At 37.7% G+C, this 21505-nt stretch overlaps 1 protein-coding gene across 1 annotated transcript; it reads left to right on the top strand.

Annotated features, from left to right (window-relative positions):
- The first annotated feature begins 635 nt into the window (after nucleotides 1-635).
- Nucleotides 636-20636, top strand: CCT2 (chaperonin containing TCP1 subunit 2). The gene is made up of 16 exons (XM_004700455.3): nucleotides 636-735; nucleotides 1372-1446; nucleotides 1543-1608; nucleotides 3132-3243; nucleotides 3585-3661; nucleotides 3795-3907; nucleotides 5075-5277; nucleotides 7139-7239; nucleotides 7452-7579; nucleotides 10350-10453; nucleotides 13598-13717; nucleotides 14089-14217; nucleotides 14448-14551; nucleotides 14802-14901; nucleotides 16014-16155; nucleotides 19965-20636. The coding sequence occupies exons 1-16, from the start codon at nucleotides 733-735 to the stop codon at nucleotides 19993-19995; spliced, it is 1608 nt and encodes a 535-aa protein (XP_004700512.1). The 5' UTR covers nucleotides 636-732; the 3' UTR covers nucleotides 19996-20636.
- Nucleotides 20637-21505: the final 869 nt, after the last annotated feature.

Raw genomic sequence — 21505 nt, 5'->3', positions numbered from 1 at the left:
AAGTAAAACCAAAAAGCTCCAGTGCCGGTGGTGGGTGGTGAGCCTTGTCTCACATAGTTTGATGTTAGGCAGAGTGCCTAATTCCTGGGAAAGATCATGCTTGGTAAAGTAGGTCAGCACAAAACAGGAAGACTCTTGACAAGGCGATTGACACGGTGGCTGCAAGAACAGGCTCAAACATAACAATGTGAGGATGGTGCAATCACGCAATGACTGTTTCCTTCTGTTGAACGAGCACAGGGCTGCTTTGAGCTTGAACGGACTCAACAGCTTCTAACAAGAACAACATGTGTTATTTATTTTAATGCAAAACTTTTAAAGTTATTAACGGAAAACTGTGAGACTTGAACGAGAACTCCGTGGCCACTGCACCACCGCAACGCAGCATCTCTTTGTTCTTCAACAAACTTGGTCCCAATCCGCTACGCCTGAAGCCAAACGTCAGGCCTCCTTTCCTCCCGCCCGCGGAGAAAGCGGTCCCTCGGGGGGCGGAGCGAACGGAGCCCCCGCCCCTCCAGTGGGACGGGCCTCGTTTCCGGATCTCCAGATTCCTCTCCACACGTCACTCCCTTTCTTCGTCGGCGGCCGAAGGCGCTAGGCCGGAACTGAGCACCGGACGCGGCCCCGCCCCTTTCAGGAGAACGTGCGGCGTCACTTCCGGCTCCCTCTTCTCTCCTGGTTAGCCGGGGCGGTCCGTGAGGGATTAGCTTGCGAGCCCAACTCCTTGGAATCATGGTGAGCCTGGCCCCCGGCGCCTGGTCCCGGTGCCTGCCCTGTGCCGCCTCTCTGCCCCCTCTGCCCGCCTACGGCCGCGGACTCCGAGTCTGTCCGGCGACCGCCGCACATGGCGCCGGCGGGGCGTGTGGCCTGCCCGCGGCCTGCTGGTGGGAACCCTCTGTCGTCGGGGGAGGGGCGCGCCTCAGGGATAACGGCTGTCTCCAAATCGGCTTAGTCCTGGAACGGCGGGCCTCCCCTCGCCCGCCCGTTGCGGAGAATTTTCTAGTGCCGCGGCGCCGACGCTGCCCGCCCCGGGGGCGGAGCGTGCAGCGGGCGGAAAGCGCGCCCCGGGGGCGAAAATGGCGCTTGTGTCGCGTGAGGCAAGCAATGTCCACGTGCCTTCCTCCTCCGTGCTACAAATCTCATCAGTGTTTGGTGTTTATTCCTGAGACGGGAAAAGTCGCCTTCCTCACAACGTTTATGTCTCTCTCTTCGCTTATGTCTCTCTCTTCGCTTTAAATAAGCCACTGGGCCGATGGTGGAGAGAGCTTCGTTCGCTGCTTGGAAAATGTGAACTCTTGGGTAATTGGGTTGTGGGCCTAGCAGGGGACTCGTGGTAAAGAGCACATATTCAGACATTCTTTCCCATTTCAGGCGTCCCTTTCTCTTGCTCCTGTTAACATATTCAAGGCTGGAGCTGATGAAGAGAGAGCAGAGACCGCCCGTCTGGTGAGCCTGGTTTTCGCCCATCTTTTGAGAATAAAGTATCTCACCTGTGACTGAATCTGGCTAATTCTGATCGTCTCTTTGATTTTTTTGCCGCAGTCGTCATTTATTGGTGCCATTGCTATTGGAGACCTGGTAAAGAGCACTTTGGGACCCAAAGGCATGGTAAGAAAAACGGTTGTATTTGTACCTTTTAATACTGTTTTAGAGCCATTAACCATTCCTTTAAGAACAAACTCGTTTTGAGGGAGGGGAGTTATTGATGATGAATTTTTCAAGTGTGCAAGTAAGACACAAGTATATTTTCCATAAAAACCAGAACTACTCATAAATCCTCTGATCCCACTGTTATCTCCCTGTATGTCGTTCAGAAGCTTACTTGATGGCACCTTAAGTTTTATGAAAAACCTACTCTAGCGTGTGTTCACTAACTGAAAGAAATCTGATGAGGACTTTCACATGTATGAAAAAAAAGGCGAAAAGCCAAACTAGTGTTTAGCAGCTAGCCCAGTGGTTCTCAACCTTCCTAATGCCTTTAATACAGTTCCTCATATTGTGGTGACCGCCAACCATAAAATTATTTTCATTGCTACTTCATAACTGTAACTTTGCTACTGTTATGAATCGGGCGACCCCTGTGAAAGGGCCATTCGACCCACAAAGTGGTTGCGACCCCCAGGTTGAGAACCACTGAGCTAGCCTTTAAAGTCAGATGGTGCGTAGCTGCTGAGTTACTAAGCTGAGTACACTCAGTGTCAAGCTGCCGTAGCTTTGAACTGTGTCTGTGAACATCATCTCACATAATCGATTCTGATAGAGCGGCCCCTGTTTATGGCCGCTAAAGCTGTAAGTCTACAGGAGCATGCTCCTAGAGGAACAGCTAGTGGGTTTGAACCTCTGACCTTGCATTTAGCAATCCCAACGTTTACCTGCTGATGTCATCAGCTTTTGTGGGATTTGATAGGTTGTATTTATTTATTTTTAATTATTTTTATTGAGGGCTCTTAAACAGCTCTTATAACAGGTTGTATTGTTTTGGGTCTTAAGAGCCCTGGTGTAGGCCCATTGAACTAACTGAAAGCGCCAACCACTATATGGAAGAAAAAGGAGGCGTGGTAAAAAGTCTAGGAAACTCATGGGGTTAGTTTTGCCACCCTACAAGGTTGCTATGATTCAGCATGAACATGATGGCAGTGAATTTGGTTTGGCTTTTTTGGGGGGTGTCTTAGAACACTCGATACTTTTCCTCATATAATTGTAATTGTTTCTTCACTTTACACTTTTTGGCTTATGAAAGGTTTCATAGAAAGGTTCTGCTTTTGGATAGTGGGGAAGATCTGTATGGCTGTTATATGTTTTAAGTTTTCCCTCATGTAATGATATTTTGTTTTATTTAGATACTAAGTCCATGTTTTTGAAGCTTGGTTGTAGTTTAATTAACAGCTATATAAATGGGCATTTTGTACTCTTTATTATAGTACTGAAACTTTACTATAGTAATGTCTCCCCATGCTGCTCATCCATTTAGGGGTAGATGCCAAGGCTTGGTACTGGGATGTATACACTAAATTTTTTTTTTAATGAATACTGCAAAATAACCATCAGAGTGATTTCACGCTAGTAGTGTATGATAGTACTAATTGATGCACTTGATCTTCAAAATCTCCTTGTATATTATGTACCTTTAGGACAAGATTCTTTTAAGCAGTGGACGAGATGCTGCTCTTATGGTAACCAATGATGGGGCAACTATTCTAAAAAACATTGGTGTTGACAACCCAGCAGCTAAAGTTTTAGTTGGTGAGTCTGAAGATTTATTTAAGGAGGAGGGATGGCATTATAAAAAACTGTTGTCAACCGGGTATATTTATTTAATAGGCTGTGTTAATTATACTTTTTATTAATTGATGTTTTGTGCTTTACGATTGTCCTTACTATTAATATATAAGTTTCTAGAGTGTCAAATAAGTGTTGGTGGTAAAACTATGCATTCCAGACTAAAAGTTCCAGAGGCTTTGTTGATCAAGGAAACATACATGTGAGATAGAGATTGTAGTTGTAGGTATATTTGGGAAATTAAACTCTCTTGATGTAATTTTAAAAAGAATCAAGTATAGACGAGTAACCCATTTTTTTTCTAGATATGTCAAGGGTTCAAGATGATGAAGTCGGTGACGGCACTACCTCTGTTACTGTTCTAGCAGCAGAACTATTAAGGGTAAGAAACTACCTGAGCAAATTTTAGCAAGGTTTTCCTTTTTGTTTTCATGGTTTGCAATATCAGAAGTAATTACATTATTCCTATAATGATTACTGAGTTTTTCTTTTTTCTTTTCATTTTTTATTAATAGGAAGCAGAAACTTTAATTGCAAAAAAGATTCATCCACAAACCATCATTAGCGGTTGGAGAGAAGCTACAAAGGCAGCAAGAGAGGCTCTTTTGAGTTCTGCAGTGGATCATGGGTTGGTAATCATGAGATTACCCTTACCAACAACAAATACTGTTTTATTTTAAGAGATCATTCTTTTTCATAATATGCAGAAAATTTAGAGAGCATTGAAAAGCATGTGCACACATGACCCTCCTGCCTCTTTTTACCCTCAAAGAGACCTATATTCCCTCCCAGAGTTAAGAAACAAATAAAATTAAGAGTTTTCATTCTAGTACATGTCATCAAAAAAGAAAACAAAAATAATAGGCAGGGGATGATTAGCCTGATTTTAACCTAGTTGATGAATAATTCTAATTTTGGGGTATCAATATTCTCTGCAATACTAATTCTAATAGAATTGTACATTTGATTATATGACTATAGTATAGTTTTCATATCTATATATGAAGATCTTTTTTAGTCTTTTATTAAAAATCATTTTATTAGGGGCTCATACAACCATACATACATCAATTGTGTAAAGCACATTTGTACATTCATTGCCCTCATCATTCTCAAAACATTTCCCCTCTACTTAAGCCCCCCCACAATTAGGTCCTCATTTTCCCACTCTCTCCCTGTTTCCTCCCTCGTGAGCCCTTGATAATTTATAAATTATTATTTTGTCATATCTTGCCCTGTCCGACGTCTCCCTTCACCCACTTTTCTGTTTCTGCCCCCCAGGGAGGAAGTCACATATAGTTCCTTGTAATCGGTTCCCTCTTTCCAACCCACCCTTCCTCTACCCTCCCAGTATCGCCACTCACACCACTGGTCCTGAAGGGCTCATCCGCCCTGGATTCCCTGTATTTCCAACTTTTTAGCCTTTTAATATGTGATTTCTTTTTTTTAATTTCCAGATGGTATACATCATATATTTTTAAAAATAAGTTTTTTTTAACCAAAAAAGCCTGTAGAAAAATGTCTGTATCCATAAGATATGTGACAACATTTGTTTCCCCACGTTTTGAAATTTTTTTCTTCCCTTGTGTTTTATTTTCTCTTTCGTGTAACTTGCTGATTATTGGGAAAATGGAGTCTTTTAATTAATTTATTTTCTTGTTAGGTTGAATTCTGTTCATGACTTAAAGCACTTAGAGTTGGGGTGAAATTATCTGTTTGACTTCAGAATATCGCTTTTGAAAAGCAAGCTAGAAAATCTTCGGAGAAATTCAAATGTGTAATTTTTTTTTTAAAGTTCGGATGAAGTTAAATTCCGTCAAGATTTAATGAACATTGCAGGAACCACCTTATCTTCAAAGCTGCTTACTCACCACAAAGATCACTTCACTACGTTAGCTGTAGAAGCTGTTCTCAGACTAAAAGGCTCTGGTAATCTGGAGGCAATTCATGTTATCAAGAAGCTCGGAGGAAGTCTGGCAGATTCCTATTTAGATGAAGGTGTGTATGTATGTTGGATATGGGAAAATCGCTTTGGATGTTGAGTGCTAGCTACTAAATGAATGTTTTTAGCTAAAGCTAGTGCTGCTATGCAAAGCCAGAAAAAATATGTGCTTAGTAATACAAGCCATACTGCAAACATTTTTGCTTTTTTGTTATACTGACGTGTCATCTTCGCACATCATCCCAACATTTCTATAATACTTGGTACGTTTTGCTTAATATTGTGAAGTTATTTATAATTAATGAGAAATTGTAGTTAACTTTTAAGTGAGTTAACCTCAAATAATGCTTCTTTTCAGGGTGGCATGTATTCTCTTGGAAGGATGTGCATATGTTTAAGTAGTTAAAACTAAGTTGTGGTTAAGAATTCTTGGTATTAAGTATACTGCTCTTGGTATTAGTCTTAAATTCATCTTAATTTCCCCTGTTTTGGATTATTTTGTTAAGATTGAATTCTGTTCATGATTTAAAGCACTTAGGGTTGTTGCTGTTAAATGCCTTAATGTGTTTTGTTTATAGTGTTTTGTTACATTTACATAATATATGGTATGTTTTTTTATTTTTCAGTTTATTCACAAAATATGGCCATTGATGAGAATATAGGCATTCTTTTAATAAGAAAAGGAAAAAAGGAACAAGTTATCATTTACAATTTCTGTCTGACCAGTGGTTTGATATTGTAGTTTTGCTTCATGTCATGTGTTATTGCAAGGGAGTTAGAAAATGCCAGCCGTATTCCTAGTTGAATTTATATATAAGGCCTATTAGGAGCTGCTCATGGAGAAAGATAAAAACAAAGGTAGATGCTAACTAGAATTAGAAACATGGGCCAAAGGCCTGCTAGAAACCTGTCACTTTATTGCAAACGGCTTGTTTTTTACTGCTTCAAATTTAAACTTGTGGGTGCATTAGAACAGTAATTGCAAATGGAAAAATTACAGGTTGAAGCCCTGCATGGGAGACTTGGAAGAGGGACAGTGAACTCTTTGAGGAGCCTGATGTGGGAGACTGGATTATTGGCAGGGCTGTGGAGAGCAACACATTTTCAAAGTGATGTCCTGTGGTGGTGGAACACCATTCCCATTTCTGGTCATATGATGTGCACAGTGCCCCTTTTTTTCTACAAAGGAGACAGGTTTCTAGCAGACACAGAGTACTGTTAACCATGTAAGACAACACTGAACTGTTCGATAGCGTTTTCTAAAACTAATCTTAATGGAGGTAGACTGTCATGTCTCATCTTTCTCAGGGCAGGTGGGTTTGAATTACCTTTCTGCTAGCCAGCAGAATGTTTAACCATTGCACCACTGGGCTCATCAATTTGTCTTCATTCTGACCCAGTTACTTAGCATTCACTCAGGTTAATTAGAACAGAAAACTTAAATGAGACTTGATGGTGTTTAGTCATTTTCTTCTTTAAATTTTGTAGAGGTAGACTGTTAATGGGTTCCTCGGATGATTTCAAATCACAGCTTGAGGCCAGTAGAAGACTTGTCTACTACTGCTTATATTCCCAGTTAACAGATGCGTATCTACGGTTGCACAGCCAGTAACCAGCAAGAGTATATGCATAGGGCCAGGTTTGGCCATCGTGCTTAAGGGTTTTTTTAAAGCTCAGTATCTAACAGTACTCTGTGTCTGACTTTACAGCATGTTTTCTCTTGAGGTGTTCACTGAATAATGAAAGTCTTTAATATTTTATGTTCACATTATCGATGCTATTGATTTTATTTTAAGAGCTTGGCAATTGAACTTCCATCATTTTTTTGAAAGACCAACGTGGTAAAGCAAACAGATTAATAAGATTTACTTACATAGCCCTAGGGTCTATATTTAATACAATTTATCTTTATTATAGGTTTTCTGTTAGATAAGAAAATTGGAGTAAATCAACCAAAGCGTATTGAAAATGCCAAAATTCTTATCGCAAATACTGGAATGGATACAGACAAAATAAAGGTGTGTGACTACATTTTTTGAAATTTCAATTGCTTGCTGTCAAACCCAGAAAGGTTGGGGAAAACGTAGCAATTAGCTGTTTTTGTGCCAGCACACCAAACCCACTACCATTGAGTTGATTTTTACATATGTACACAGACTTTTGCTAAGCTCCATAAAAATGTTGAAATATGTTCAGTCTGGTAGTCTATTTTATGCTTTCTTTGTTGTAGATATTTGGTTCCAGAGTAAGAGTTGATTCTACAGCAAAGGTTGCAGAAATAGAACATGCAGAAAAGGAAAAAATGAAGGAGAAAGTTGAACGAATTCTTAAGCATGGAATCAATTGCTTTATTAACAGGTCTGTGTGTTTGTGTTAATATGTGTAATAGCCTAAGATGTTATGAATACTTAGGGAAATGCCTGACATTGAATTAGTTACTTATTTATTAGGAATTACTTTTCCCCCCAAATGTATCTTCGTATAATAGTTTACAGTGAACGTAGTGTTATTTTTAAACTAATGTACTTTGAAATTTTATTGTATTAGCAATAACTGCAAGAGTCTTCTGATTGTGGTTATGTTAAGTAGTAGAAATTAAAAGATAATGAAATTTTTCCATGAAGCTTTTAGAGCTCCCTCATAATTGGAGAAGAGATTTAATTCCACGTTAAATGATAAGTTTGAAGTAGTAAAAACTAAGATCAGGGAAAAAAAACTGAGGGGATGACATAAGGTAGGCATGTGATGGCATTAATTTGCATGGAATATAACAACTTGTATACCAATGGTCAGGTCAGTATCTTAAGGTTTATTCGGATTGTTTTGAATGGTAAAAATAGCAAGAGGAACAACATTTCAATAAGTGAAATAATGCTACATAATTTTTGGGAAGTGAAGAGTAATGGTTAATGTTTGAGGAGAAAGTTTAAGGCCCGATTTTCTGAAATACTTTGTGATCTTTTAATGTCTACATATTTTGTCTAGCAATATCGATTTTTAAGTGTCATTTTAAAATGTAGTATGTGTTCATTCTGGAAAATAGAGAAGCATAAAGAGTAGACATGGAAAATCTACTCAGTTTTTTATGTTGACTTGTGTTTGTCAGTTGATGTGTGTTTTTAGTTTCATTTTTTCACTTGTGATCATATGCTATAAAGTTATGTAACTTGTTAAAGTACATAATTTTACTTAAAATTTGGGTGTTTTCTGAATGTAATCGGTAAATTATGACTTGTGAGTACTTTTTTAGTGGACTTTTAGGTGAGTAGTATTTTTTACTATACAGTACATAAATTTTTTCCCAAAGTTTAAAAAAAATTGCTGTAGATTTGCAGAAGCGAAATTAAAGCACATGAACATTGATACGGTTTTCTGATAAATTGCTTTCAATGATAGTTATGAGTAGGCTGGTGTTATAATTTAGCATTGCAAAGGTAATAAATGATAACTTTATTCTGATTGCATATGTTTGATTACACTGACCAAAACACATTTTGGTGCCTCAAATGTTAAACTTGTTCCTGGGTGTATTTGACTTGCTGATTCCAAAAAATGGCATTAGAGTTACCCCATCAGCCCTCTTTTGAGACAGAACGTGTGCCATATACCACTCCTCACTCTGCTCATCCATAGAAATCATCAGCATATGTTAATGTTGTGTTAGCTATCCTCAGAGAGAGGAGGTGCACATTGGCTTCATTTAAAGTAGGTTGTGTTGCACTAAATATTTGCGTCAATTGTATCCCTTCAGCTTTATTAGGAACTGAATAGCAGGCAGTTCCACTTTGTCATCTTAAAAGGGGGCCAGAAATAAGAAGCCTTCTTGCCGTAATGGATTTGACTGCCAACCACAAGGTCGCCCACTAAGCTGTTCTGTAAAAGAAAGAGGTTTTCTGCTCACATAGATTTACAGCTTCAGAAACCCACTGGGAAGTTCCACTATGTTAAACAGGGTTGCTGTGAGTTTGAATTGACTTACTGGTAGTGAGTTTGGTATCAGAGACTCACATGTGCTGAAACCCAAAATGAATCTGTTGGAGTCAAAGTCCTTTGTTAAAATGAACACTTTCCTGTCTTGTTATACGATGGCACAACTTCTACACCTGTACACAGAAAAACTCCCAAGAAAAGTTAGAATTTTTTTGGAATCAACCTCACCTTTGAAACATTTAACATGAGTTACACATTGATTTTTATATATTAAAACTTGCTTGGAAATGTTATTGCATAATTTGAAGAAAAATTTATTCAAAATATTTATGAAAATTGTTATGAAGTCATATTTTTGACACTACATTGCCCTCTCACCTTCTGTATATGGGTTTTTAAAGACTACAGATTGATGAGTTTGAACCATTGACTTTAGGATTAACAGCTCAGTGTGTAAACAGCTAGCCACCATGGGCCCATATACAGTTTCCCCTGGAAGTTCCTTAATGCCTAATTCTTTTTCAAGTATGTCTTACTTTTTTTGACATATCCTGGAATTCTCATATTTAAAATTAGGATGGTAAATTAATATAACTTAATAATTGGAATTTTTAAATTATATAGTGGAACTTAAAATATAGTGGAGCACCATATTCCAAGAAACTAGATATGTTGTAATCTATCCAAATGTCATTTTCTGAATCAGCACCTCAAATAAGGAATGGACCTACAAACCAAGGCATCAAGAAGGAAAACATTTTTTTGGGGTGGGGGGCTATTATTAATGAGGTAAAAAATATTTATGCTATTTTTCACTATTAAGGCTGATTGTTTTTCTGCTTTGAATTTTTTTTTTTCGTTGAAACCATGTTTTTCCAGTAATGGAAGTAGTTTTGAATGAAATTGTAAAAAAAATTACCTAGTAATGAATTTTTACAAGATAAGTGGACACAGGTCCCAACAGGTCTCTAGTGCTGGGTTCAGTGGTATAAGGCCAGTTTCTTTAGGTATATGTATCCACAGTTTTCCACAAGTTTGCAGCACATTGCTGAAAGTGGGAGAGCAGCTTCTGACTGACCACCTAGAGATGGAAAAAATGTATGTGGGCATTACATGTCTTAGGAGTCATGAATAGGTTGTCTTTTGTTTTCTGAATTGTTCATTTGCGACATAATAATTATATGTATTTTATTTGCAGGCAGTTAATTTATAATTACCCTGAACAGCTCTTTGGTGCTGCTGGGGTTATGGCTATTGAGCATGCAGATTTTGCTGGTGTGGAACGCCTAGCACTTGTCACAGGTATAGAAAAAGACATTGACTTACAACAAATCCTTTCTTGGGGTTGAATATTGTGTTTCATATGTAGTTGACTAGAAGAGATCCATATTTGTTTCTATTCCAGAGATCCAACAGAATGTAGATATTATTGAATCATATCATTAATATCATATGCAAGAAAAATTTTGCTGAAGATAAATTTAGAAATGGTTGCAGCAGTACATTGACAAGGGGTTGCCAGAAATTCAAGGCAATTTCAGAAAAAAACTACCAATGCTGATAGATGAATCTTGGCTGATAGTGAGAGATAAAGATTTTTTTGTGTTTTTATGGACTATATGAAGACATTCAACTATGGATCCTTATAAACTATGGATAACATTATGAAGCCTGAGAATTCCACAGTGCTTAAATTGTGCTTCTGTTGAACCTGTGTGTTGATCATTAGAACAAACATAGAACAAGGTATGCAGAGTGGTTTAAAATCAGGAATGCAAGATATTAACTTGCTTACTCAATGTGTATGCTGAACAAATGATCCTGGAAACGGTTTATGTGAAGAGCGCACTTTCAGAATTTGAGAAAGAATCATTAACAACCTGCAAATACAGGTGACCTTGCCTGCAGAAAGCAAAGAGAACTTGATGCACTTACAGATGAATATCAAATACCTTCAGTGCTAATTACACTTCCTTGTAAAGAAAAAAGCCTCACAACTTGTCTGATAAGCACAAGAAATTGAAGTGGTCAAAGATTTTATTTCACTTGGCTCACAGTGCACATGAGAGAACATCAGGAAAGGAATCTTTTGCGTTGGGAAGGACTCTACCAAAGACCTGATCAAAGTATTGGACAGCAAAGGTGTCGTTTTGAGAACTAGTGTGCCTTATTGAAGACAGCTGCCTCATGCAAGTAAAGGACAGAGAACTGGTGTATTTGAATTACACTACTGTGAGTTGGATAGATCATGGACTGTCAGAAGAATTACAGGTATGTTTTGAGAGAGGTATAGTCAGAATGCTCCTTAGAAACACGGATAGCTAGACTTCATTTCACAGATTTTGGATGTATTTGATCTGTTACTGATGGACCAATCCTTGGAGAAGGTCATCATGCTTGACAAAGTAGAGGGTCAACAAAAAAACCGAAGGCACTCAACGAAAGGACGTAATCACAATGGCCGTGATAATGGGTTCAAACAACAATTGTGAAGATGATGTAGGACCAAGACAGTTGTTTTATTCTGTTGAATCAGCTGGCTCATGAACCCTAACAACAAAATGCAACTCATTGAGAACACAAAGAAAAACCCCTTAAGGAGTTTGGAATGGACCTAAATAGTCTTTTTTGGATGGAAATCTTAGTTCAGTTTACATTCTAATATCCCAAATTACATACCACGTTTTCCACAGGTCTATTTTTTGTTTTAAGGCTTTAAAAGATACTGGATCTCCTCATAAATGTTTTTGTGCCTGGGATCTGAGTGCAGTACTTACAGTAACCTTTACTAAATACGACCATGTGCCAGAGTGGTTCAAGTACTTAAGTGTTGCTTTTGTAGAATTTTTTAAATTTCTGTAAATTCTAAAATAAGCGAAACTATCTAAATATGTCTGATGAAAAATTAGTGCATTCCAACATCAATCAATAGTGGTAAGGGCAATGTAATCCGGTTGTGTTGAATAGAAATGTGTTCATACATTAGATAACACCGTGAAACAAGCGTACAACTTGTTTGCAGTTTGATGCTGTAATGGTTTTGAAGTAACTGCTAAACCCTTGAGAAACTAAAATTTTTAGCCTTTATCTTCCAATCTTTAAAAATGAGTAGGCTGGAAGATTGGTTTGGAACTTTTGTAATAGAATTAAATCATACTAATATTTGGAGAGTAGAATTAAGTATTATCTCAATACTTTTCTAAGTTACTTTCAATAATTTGAAAGAGAAACCTGGTCTTCCTCTGATCTAAGGGTACTTTTAATTACTATAGAGTGACAATTGTCCTGTCTTAATTAAAGTTCACTAAAAGCCATTATGTACTTGAAGTTTATGATAACACAACATTTGCTCATACTGGTACAGGTTCACCCTTTAATGCAAAAAAATTGAACATATGTGAAGACAGGCTCATAGAATAAATTGATGCCATTGAAAAATATTTCGTACACTAATTGTATAACTGCAAAGTTGACTCCTATCCATGGAGTGCACTTGGCAAAATATGTGAAATTAGCTCTTGGAAATGTCGAAAGATAACTTACAAGTAGGCATACAAGAATTAATGAAAATACCAATAAGTTCAATATTCTTTTTTTAAAAAAAATATGTATGATGTCCCATACAACTGGTATCTTGCAATTAGAGCACAAAGCAATATCAGGAATTTGCCAAAATGTAAAGAACTTCAGCTGTTTCCATTAGGAATACATAGAGTTTAGAATACCAGTAGTCCTTATACTAAGAAATTTGCAAGATAATAGTGTCAATTACTCAGCAGATTTATTTGTAAAAAGTAGGAAAGGGAAGATTGACTAGTAATACATGGAATCTACATCATTAAAAGACAGTCTAATTAGATAAAAAGATTTTAGACACCTAATTATGTTTGCTGTAGGAAAGTTCTAGTTTACTTTTCCTCCTCTGGGCCTAGGCTTTCACAAATGGTTGCTGTAATAGAGCTATCTTGTGCTCTTTAAAGTGATTCCTAATTGTCTATATAGTTGTAGATTAGTCAGGTATTTGCATATCTTACCCTGGGTTCAGAAGAGAGTCTGAATTGAAATTCATCAGGAAAATGTTAATGGCTCACTCACCTTTGAGAGGTGGTATCCCAGTGTTGCATATAGGTCTATAGCCAGAATACTTCTGTTTGAATTACTGTTTCACCATATTTGTACTAGTTAGGTAACTTTGGATATGGAATTAAATCTCTCTTGGTCCTTAAATTTGGCTGTTTGTAAAATGGGATAGTAGTAGAAATTACTTTAGGGATGTTATGGGTTAATGATGTCATGGGTTATGTTATGGGTTAATTAACCCATCTGAAGTGCTTAAAAGTGCGTTTGGAGTATAATAAGCAATCAGTTTTACAAGATATCTATCTGTTGCTTTAGAAAACAAATGTTAAGTGTGTCAGCATGTAATTATTTTCATGTCCTCCATAGGTGGTGAAATTGCTTCTACCTTTGACCACCCAGAATTAGTGAAGCTTGGAAGTTGTAAACTTATTGAAGAAGTCATGATTGGAGAAGACAAACTCATTCATTTTTCTGGAGTAGCCCTTGGTGAGCAGTTATATTAGATCTTTGGTTGAGGTACTTAAGCCTTTATTGGGTTCTGTTGGTGTGAAATAAGCAGGCAGAGAAGTTACTCAAGTTACTACTAAGTCTTAACTCTTGAAATATGTTTGTTTCAGTCTTTCCTGAAGTCTACCTAAGTCATATTTAACTTGCTGTTGTGAAAAATTTGTGCTCAGCAGTTTTCCCCCTCATAGATTGGGTTTATTATGAACATGGACTATTAGGTGAAGACAGTGTGTGACAATGGAACACATGGCAATTTCCAAAACCAACACCTTCCTAGTATTGTAAGACAAAGTGTTTTATGAATGTGTTCACTGTGTCATAGGAATTTTATTATTATTATTTTACTTTAGGTGAGGCGTGCACTATTGTTCTACGTGGTGCCACTCAACAAATATTGGATGAAGCAGAAAGATCTCTGCATGATGCTCTTTGTGTTCTTGCCCAAACTGTGAAGGATACTAGAACAGTGTATGGAGGAGGTGAGCACTTGGAAAACAAGTACAGTGTTAAATCATAAATGATTGTTGTGATTAGCAACCCACTTGCTAACTCATAGTGCCACCAGAGCATTTTAAAGTTTCCATGGAGAACCACCAGCAGCTCCATGAGAGAATGTTCTTTACATTGTCTTTTAAATTGCTTGTCAGATTCTGAAGGAAATCAGTGTTTGGAGATAAATCGGCATTATTATTGAAATTTTAATTTGCAGGTTGTTCTGAGATGCTAATGGCTAATGCTGTTACACAACTTGCCAATAGAACACCTGGCAAAGAAGCTGTTGCAATGGAGTCTTATGCTAAAGCCCTGAGAATGGTAAGCTGATAACAAGAGATCCAGATTTGATTTTGTGGGTACCTGATGGCTTTTTAAAAGTACATATATTTTTTTAAATCTTGATACAAAATCTTTTGGCTTTAAGATAATGAACTTCTTAAAAGTAATAGTTATAATGAAACAGATTTTGCAGTTTCCAAATGTAATAGAAAAAAATTGTCCTTCCAGTTAAGGAGTAAATCACCTGTCTTACAGTGAAATAGGTGCTTAATATTTGTTGTCTTCATAGTTGCCAACCATCATAGCTGATAATGCAGGCTATGATAGTGCAGATCTGGTGTCACAGCTCCGAGCTGCCCACAGTGAAGGCCAGGGAACGGCTGGACTGGGTAAGTTCTTGTAACTACAGACCCCCTGCTCCAACTTTGTGTGTTCTAGAGAAAATGTTTGACTTAATTTTGCTGTTAGTGGCGTCAAAAGTTACTTCACAGAGTGTGAAGCGAGTTGGAAGATTTCTTAATAGTTTGATATGTAATGATTGATTGTAGGCTTTAAATATATAAATAGTACTTGTAATTTTGAACTATATGCTGATGTTTAACATCAGTCAGTATTAACTCCTAATCTCGCCAATTTATTCTTTGATAATTTTAAAATAATTTAATTTTGATGGTAATGTGCATTCACTTCTAATTTCTACATACACAGTTCAGTGACATTGTTTACAGACCTCACATTTTGTCACCATTCTTGAGGTATCTACCCATATTGCTTCATCTTCATTAATTTAGGTTTTAACAGTTGCTCAGAAAGAGGCACTCTGCAGGCCTGGAAGAGCGAAGAGGAATGATTGTAAACCCTAGGGCCCAAATTACCCCCCAAACCTTTCTTTTGCAGTATTTGGGCCCTCCAGGATACCTAAGTAGAGGGGAGTGGGAGCAGCAGCACCCTCTCCCCTATTTTTTCCTGAGCCCCTCCATCACTCTTGAAGGGTAGCCATCTCTTGTACACCAAGAGCTAGCTGTACTGATGGCTCTGCTGGTGGGGATGGGACTGGCTAGGGCCTTCTGGAAGACAGGCTGCCTCAGCCATGAGGATGAGCCTGACACATAAGTAGCTCCACAGACCAGGGGTGGACACTGGATGAAACACAGTAGTCAGATAGTTGGAGATTTACAATGGTCATATAAATGCAAAATATTAGAAAATAAGCTAGTTGGGAAGTGAGGAGAAACATATAAATGATCACAAATGTACTGTGTAAGTTTTCAGAATTGTTGACACTTGACTGCTATTAATATTGGTGGTAGTTAGCTTTTCATATTTTTTTAAAAGGCACTTTCTGATTGCTTTTATAGGCTGGTGGGATTGCTCCAACTAAAGTGAATAGTTAGATGTTGAAATTTTATTTTGGTTAACAATCTTATAAGCCATAAGAGCTTTTGATAATTTTGTTTTAAAAAGTGAAATTATTTTAAAAATAAGCCTTTTATATTTCCAGATATGAAGGAGGGTACCATTGGAGATATGGCAGTACTAGGTATAACAGAAAGCTTCCAAGTGAAGCGACAAGTTCTTTTGAGTGCAGCAGAAGCGGCCGAGGTGATTTTACGCGTGGATAACATTATCAAAGCAGCACCAAGGTACTCTAGCCTTTGTGAAGCTTTTTTTTTTTTTAAAGTAAGAAAGAAACAAAATATAAGTAGTTTTGTAAATTTGATTATTGTTGATAGAGTCATTCTGGCCTAGATAAAAATTTTAATATGTTATTTAAATTATGTAATTTTTAAAATTCATAATTCCAACTCTTAGATTTGTATCAGATGAGTTTGGTAGGAGAGGAAGATGGGTGGTGATGGAAATAGATCTTACTATTGAAAGGACACACAGGACCAGACTTGGGATGGGGAACAGGGAATCATCATCTTTACTACCCTGGTAAATTTTTCATACCAATATTTTTATGCATATGAAGTATAGGTTTCCGCACAAGTTCCTGTTTGAGCAGCTTTGCCAAAATGGCACAGTTTTTAAAAAACACTTTGTTCACCCCAAAATGGATAAATGGTCAGAATATCTTTAAAAGATTCAATCATTTTCATTACTCTTATTAGTAATTATCAAAGCCCTTTACCTGCTAGTGGTGGGTGCTTAAGGGGGAGCCAAGGAGAGAGACTGGTGGCTTGAACCAGGCTGGTAGTGATAGAGATGAGTTTGGATACATTTATCTGAGATGGAAAGGCTCTTAGAAGAAAAGAGGGATAGGGCATTTGAGAACGCTGTTGACTATGTGGTACTAGAGTTGAATCTACACTTTGGAGAGAAGTTAAATCTGTACTTAGAGATTAGGAGTTGGCAGCCTATTTATGGTATGAGATCTTCATAATGAATATCACTAAAGAGGGGGATTGGTTTTAAGGTTGAGCACTGGAGATCTCCAATAATTTTTTGAAAGATTGAAAGCAATAAACTATAAAAATGGGAGGGGGGCATCTGACCCTTCTAACTTCACGAGAGGGGAGAATCAGCACCAGCCCACACTTCCAAAGTGAAGGTCAACATAACTGTCCTCCAGCCTTTTCATCAATTGACAACAGTCCCCTGATACAACACTCCAGTTCTGTGCTGGGTTTGAGAATTCATTACAATGACCATATTCAACAATTAAGGGGCTTATTAAGGAAATGACATCACAGTTAGGGATTAGGAATCATGTAGGCAAAGTTTCACTTCTTCAGTGCAGGGCAAACTCCTTGGCCCCTTTGGGCCTGACGACTTCCCAGCTTGGGCAAGTGTCACAAAGCTTTCAACTCTACCCATAGGTGTCAGTAGGTACTCCTTCCTGCCCAAAGTGCTCGATCTTTGCTCTTTGGTAGTCAGCATACCCTGCCTGGAGCTGCCTCTGGCTGCAAAATCCATGGTACCCGATTCCTACTTCTGCTGCCCTTTCTGTACCATATTTGCCACTTTCTTGCTGTTTATACCTTTTCCATTGTTACAGCTTCCTGTATCTCCTGGGTATAGGGCCCCAGGTTCAAAGGTTGTACTCCACGCTTAGCTCTTCTTTCTTGGGGCTAGTATGCACCTTTATTGTGGGATTGGCTTATTTTAAGCCTAGCAGAATGGCAAAACTGATTGATCTCTTTAATTAGGCTTCCTTACTGCGTTATAGCTAATCCTCTGGTTGGCCCCAAACCACTTTTTTTTGCCTAATGCTACCCAGTCATGTGGGAGCCACAAATTGGAAGAGCCATGTAAAGTAATTCATTGCACTATACCTGTAAAAGACACGAAGGCCTGTATAAATATGTGTAGTTATTAAACCTGATTACAGCTTGAGAAATCACTGAAATTTATCCAATTTTATGTACAGTTGAAATGTTCCATAGTACTTTTTAAAAGGAATGCCACAGAAGTATAAAGAAAGTTAATTGTGTCTTAGAAGCCAAATGGAAATGATACTTAAAAGGAGGAGTGACTGTATCAGATAAGATGAGTAGGTTAAGTAAAATAAGGACAGAAAATCTATCTGATCATTGTACTTTGCAGCAGTAGTATTAGTAATCATGACAAATATGTAGTATTGACAAAACTTGATGTGCAGGGAGCAGAAGTCTGATGGCAGTAGGTTCAGTGAGACCCAGAAGAGAAATTGGAAAATATTTGTAGAGTTATTTCAAGGAGTTGGCTGTGAATGGGAACAGTGTGGTTAGTAGCTTAAGGTGGTGGGTTCTCACTGAGAACCTGGTCTGTTTAAATAGCATGACATAATAGGGAATATTGAAGTAGAAGAGGAAACTGTCCTAAATAGGACATGTGATATCTAGGGAACACCTGGAGGGAGAGTAGATTTTAGATCAGGAATGCAGAGAATTCATAACAACAGGAGGAAAGTGGGAGCATTATTAGGAATTCTTTATACCTTTAAATGAACTAAATTTTAAATCTTGGTGGAGAACTTGCCACACTCAGTTCATTGACTTCTATGAATGACAGCTCTCTGGTGACTAACTATTGGAGGAAGGGCAGTGTAGAGAATCGTGGTGAGAGATCTGATATTAAATCTGTGGGCAGTAGAGAGGAGTCCTGGTAGTGTAGTAGTTATGTGTTGGGCTGTGATAAGCAAGGGTTCGAAATTCGAAAACACCAGTTGCTCTGCAGGAGAAAGAAAGTTGTGTTTTGAGTGTGTAGTGGAAAGAACCAACCAACCAGCCAACCAACCAACCTCTGCCATTGAGTTGATGCAGACTCATGGTGACCCTATAGGGCAGGCTAGAACTGCCCCTGGGAGTTCCCCAGAAAACTTTTCTGTCTCTCTTGGATCAGCTGGTAGTTTTGAACAGCTGACCTTGTTGATCGCAGCTGCCATCGCATAACCACTGTGCTATCAGGGTTCCTCAGTAGAAAGTGGGCCAGGCTAAAAATAAAGGGTAGTGATTCTAAATTGCTGCCATTGAAGGGGAGGGTAGGACAATAGGGAGTATTGCATATTTGGAAGTGAAAGTTTGGTGTAAGAAGTTGACCATTTTCTCTGAAACAGTGTAATTAAAGGTGGAAAAATGCCATGATTCTTCATTGTCTTAAAGCAGAATGCGCCCAAAGAATGCTGAGTTCTTAGAACTAAATTTTCTGGTTTGAACTCAACACTCAATCATATTTGGAATATACTTTAAAAATGGTAATCCCTTGTTTGGTTTGATATCACTGTCTTAGAGATTTAAGTGTCTATTAAACATGGGGAATTCTAGTTTACAGTAAAGAAATTAGAATAATTTTGTTAAACCCAACTTGCCCTGTAGACTTTCGACCTCTTTTTCATCTTTACTAACTTCCACTGGACAAATTTTCCAGATTAGTGTCCTGCAACTGCTGCTGTAAACTTTTTCTTTACTGACAGTGGTTAGCTAGCCTGTGGCCTCTACCCCTACCCCCACCCCAGGCCCACCCTCCTGTACTCTACTGAGTTGGAAGATTATCTCTGTCTTCATTGGAATATAGTATGCTATGATCTTTGAGGTCTTTTTAATTTTTGTCACTGGGTTTGTCTATGAATCGTAATCTAGAGATTTTCATCTAGGTATGATTCAAACCATGTCGCTTACATTCTTTTTAAGAATAACTGTCCTTGACTAATGTATAAAATTTCCCCAACACAGATCAATCGAAACAGTTAACTTCCTCGAGAATACATTTTTGTTCAGGAGGTTGTTTGAGTTACTAAATACTACATGACACTTTCATATTCCAGTGATTCTGTAATATGACAATACTAATAAAAATCAGCATTAAAGCATAATTATTCATGAGATAGAAATGTCCTTGTTATAAAGAAATGGTTACAGTGGTTTTAATATTAGACTTCTAGTTATGGCTGTAACAAAACTGGGTAAAGTAATGCTTTTCTTTTTTCATTGACTTTTTTCTCTAAGTGTATACTTTGCAATTCTTACAGGAAACGTGTCCCTGATCACCACCCCTGTTAATAAGCATTCCCACGTGCTGTTGAGATCTGGACCAGTTCATAGCAAAGTTGTGTTGAGAGCTCATCCCGTGGAATCAATCGTTACATCTTTTAAGTTTGGACATTTAGCTGACCTTCTATTTTAACATGGGTCTAATTTATTTGACATTTATTTTCCATAAAATCTAGCTGACTTAAAAGTTCATTTCTTAAACTGTGCATTAAAATAAAAATTTGAACATAGTGTTTATCTCTTACTGATTTTGTATTATTTTAACTCTACTAAGAATTAGTGAATATTTTTGATAGAGCTCTGGTTTAAGTAATTATAGACCCTAAACATTTATGGAATGATACTCAATATAAGTCTAAACCAAATGTCATAACATCAGTTACCTTTAGGTTTCATTGCTGGGCTTTAAGAATACTCAATCACATGTAACTTTTATTACCCACTTAATTTTATGTAATGAGAATATCATAAACTATTTAATTTTGTGTAATCTAAGGATTGTTTCTTACATTAGAAAGCAGTATAGTGGTTTCTATTCAAATTTGAAAAAGTCCTGTTTGAAATACTGTTAAAAGGTGCTTCAAGCACTTACAATGCAAGTGTTATTTTTGGTTCTTCGTTTTCGTAAATAAATTCCATAGATAATGCGAGTGGACTTGAGTATACTTGGTTTATAAGAATCTGTTGATTTAGAAGTTATTAATACCTGAGTTATGTAGTAGACTACACCATAAATTAAACAAAGCTCCAAGCAGTTATGTGTTGTTATTGGTTATTCTGAGCGTAATGGAAGGGTATTTTATTTCCATAAAGGAGCAAAATAATTTTGGGGAAAGTATTGATAAAGCACCTTGTTTTCTGTTAGTCTAAAAATGTTTGTCTAATACTGTTTTTTGTCAGAGAATTATAGTATTTTTACTTTAACCAACAGTTATAATGCTGTCCTATGATTCTTTTTTTTAAGTACTTTGTCACATACTGTATATACTTGAGTATATGCCGTTTCCCAGCACATTTTTAATGCAGGCTTTGTGGTAAAATTAGGTGCCTTGGCTGATAGTTGGGTCGGCTTATACTCGTATATACTGTACGTTTATTGTGACCCGCAGGAAAGGAGGACCAGTGAGCCTCCAGACAGAAAAACCCTGCGCAAGTTTCAGTGAGAGGGGCAGTAAACATCTCTCTCTCCTGGAGAGCCTGATGACTGGATGCTGGATCTAAAAGTGTACCTCAGCCCCTTTTCTCCAAAGGCCGTATGGATAAACCAGTCATTGTTAAAATTTGCTAAAAAGAAATAGTAACCTTCAAAATTGTTTTGCCCAGGAATATTCCTATGCCTCCTTACTCTTTTGAGTTCATTACAGATCTTGTTGCTGTAGGCCTAGAAAAATCCCGTGTTAGGCGCCATTGAGTTGGCTCGGATTCATAGAAATGGTTGAAATGTTTGAATCCGTTGCTGGAGCCACTGTGCAACATCTTGTTCCAGATGTTCTGTTTTTGCTGACCCTCTTTATCAAAC

The sequence above is a fragment of the Echinops telfairi genome, unplaced genomic scaffold (genome assembly GCF_000313985.2).
Source record: "Echinops telfairi isolate 266 unplaced genomic scaffold, ASM31398v2 ScPeMD7_2;HRSCAF=8, whole genome shotgun sequence".
NCBI lineage: Eukaryota > Metazoa > Chordata > Mammalia > Afrosoricida > Tenrecidae > Echinops > Echinops telfairi.
The sequence above is the reverse complement of the archived record's forward strand: the minus strand, read 5'-3'. Positions and strand labels throughout refer to the sequence as shown.

What these genes read in the sequence shown, in the direction of transcription:
- CCT2 (XM_004700455.3), top strand. An exon ending in AGATTCCTATTTAGATGAAG is followed by an intron (nt 5,278 to 7,138) that starts GTGTGTATGTAT and finishes TCTTTATTATAG; the next exon opens with GTTTTCTGTTAGATAAGAAA. An exon ending in TGGATACAGACAAAATAAAG is followed by an intron (nt 7,240 to 7,451) that starts GTGTGTGACTAC and finishes TCTTTGTTGTAG; the next exon opens with ATATTTGGTTCCAGAGTAAG.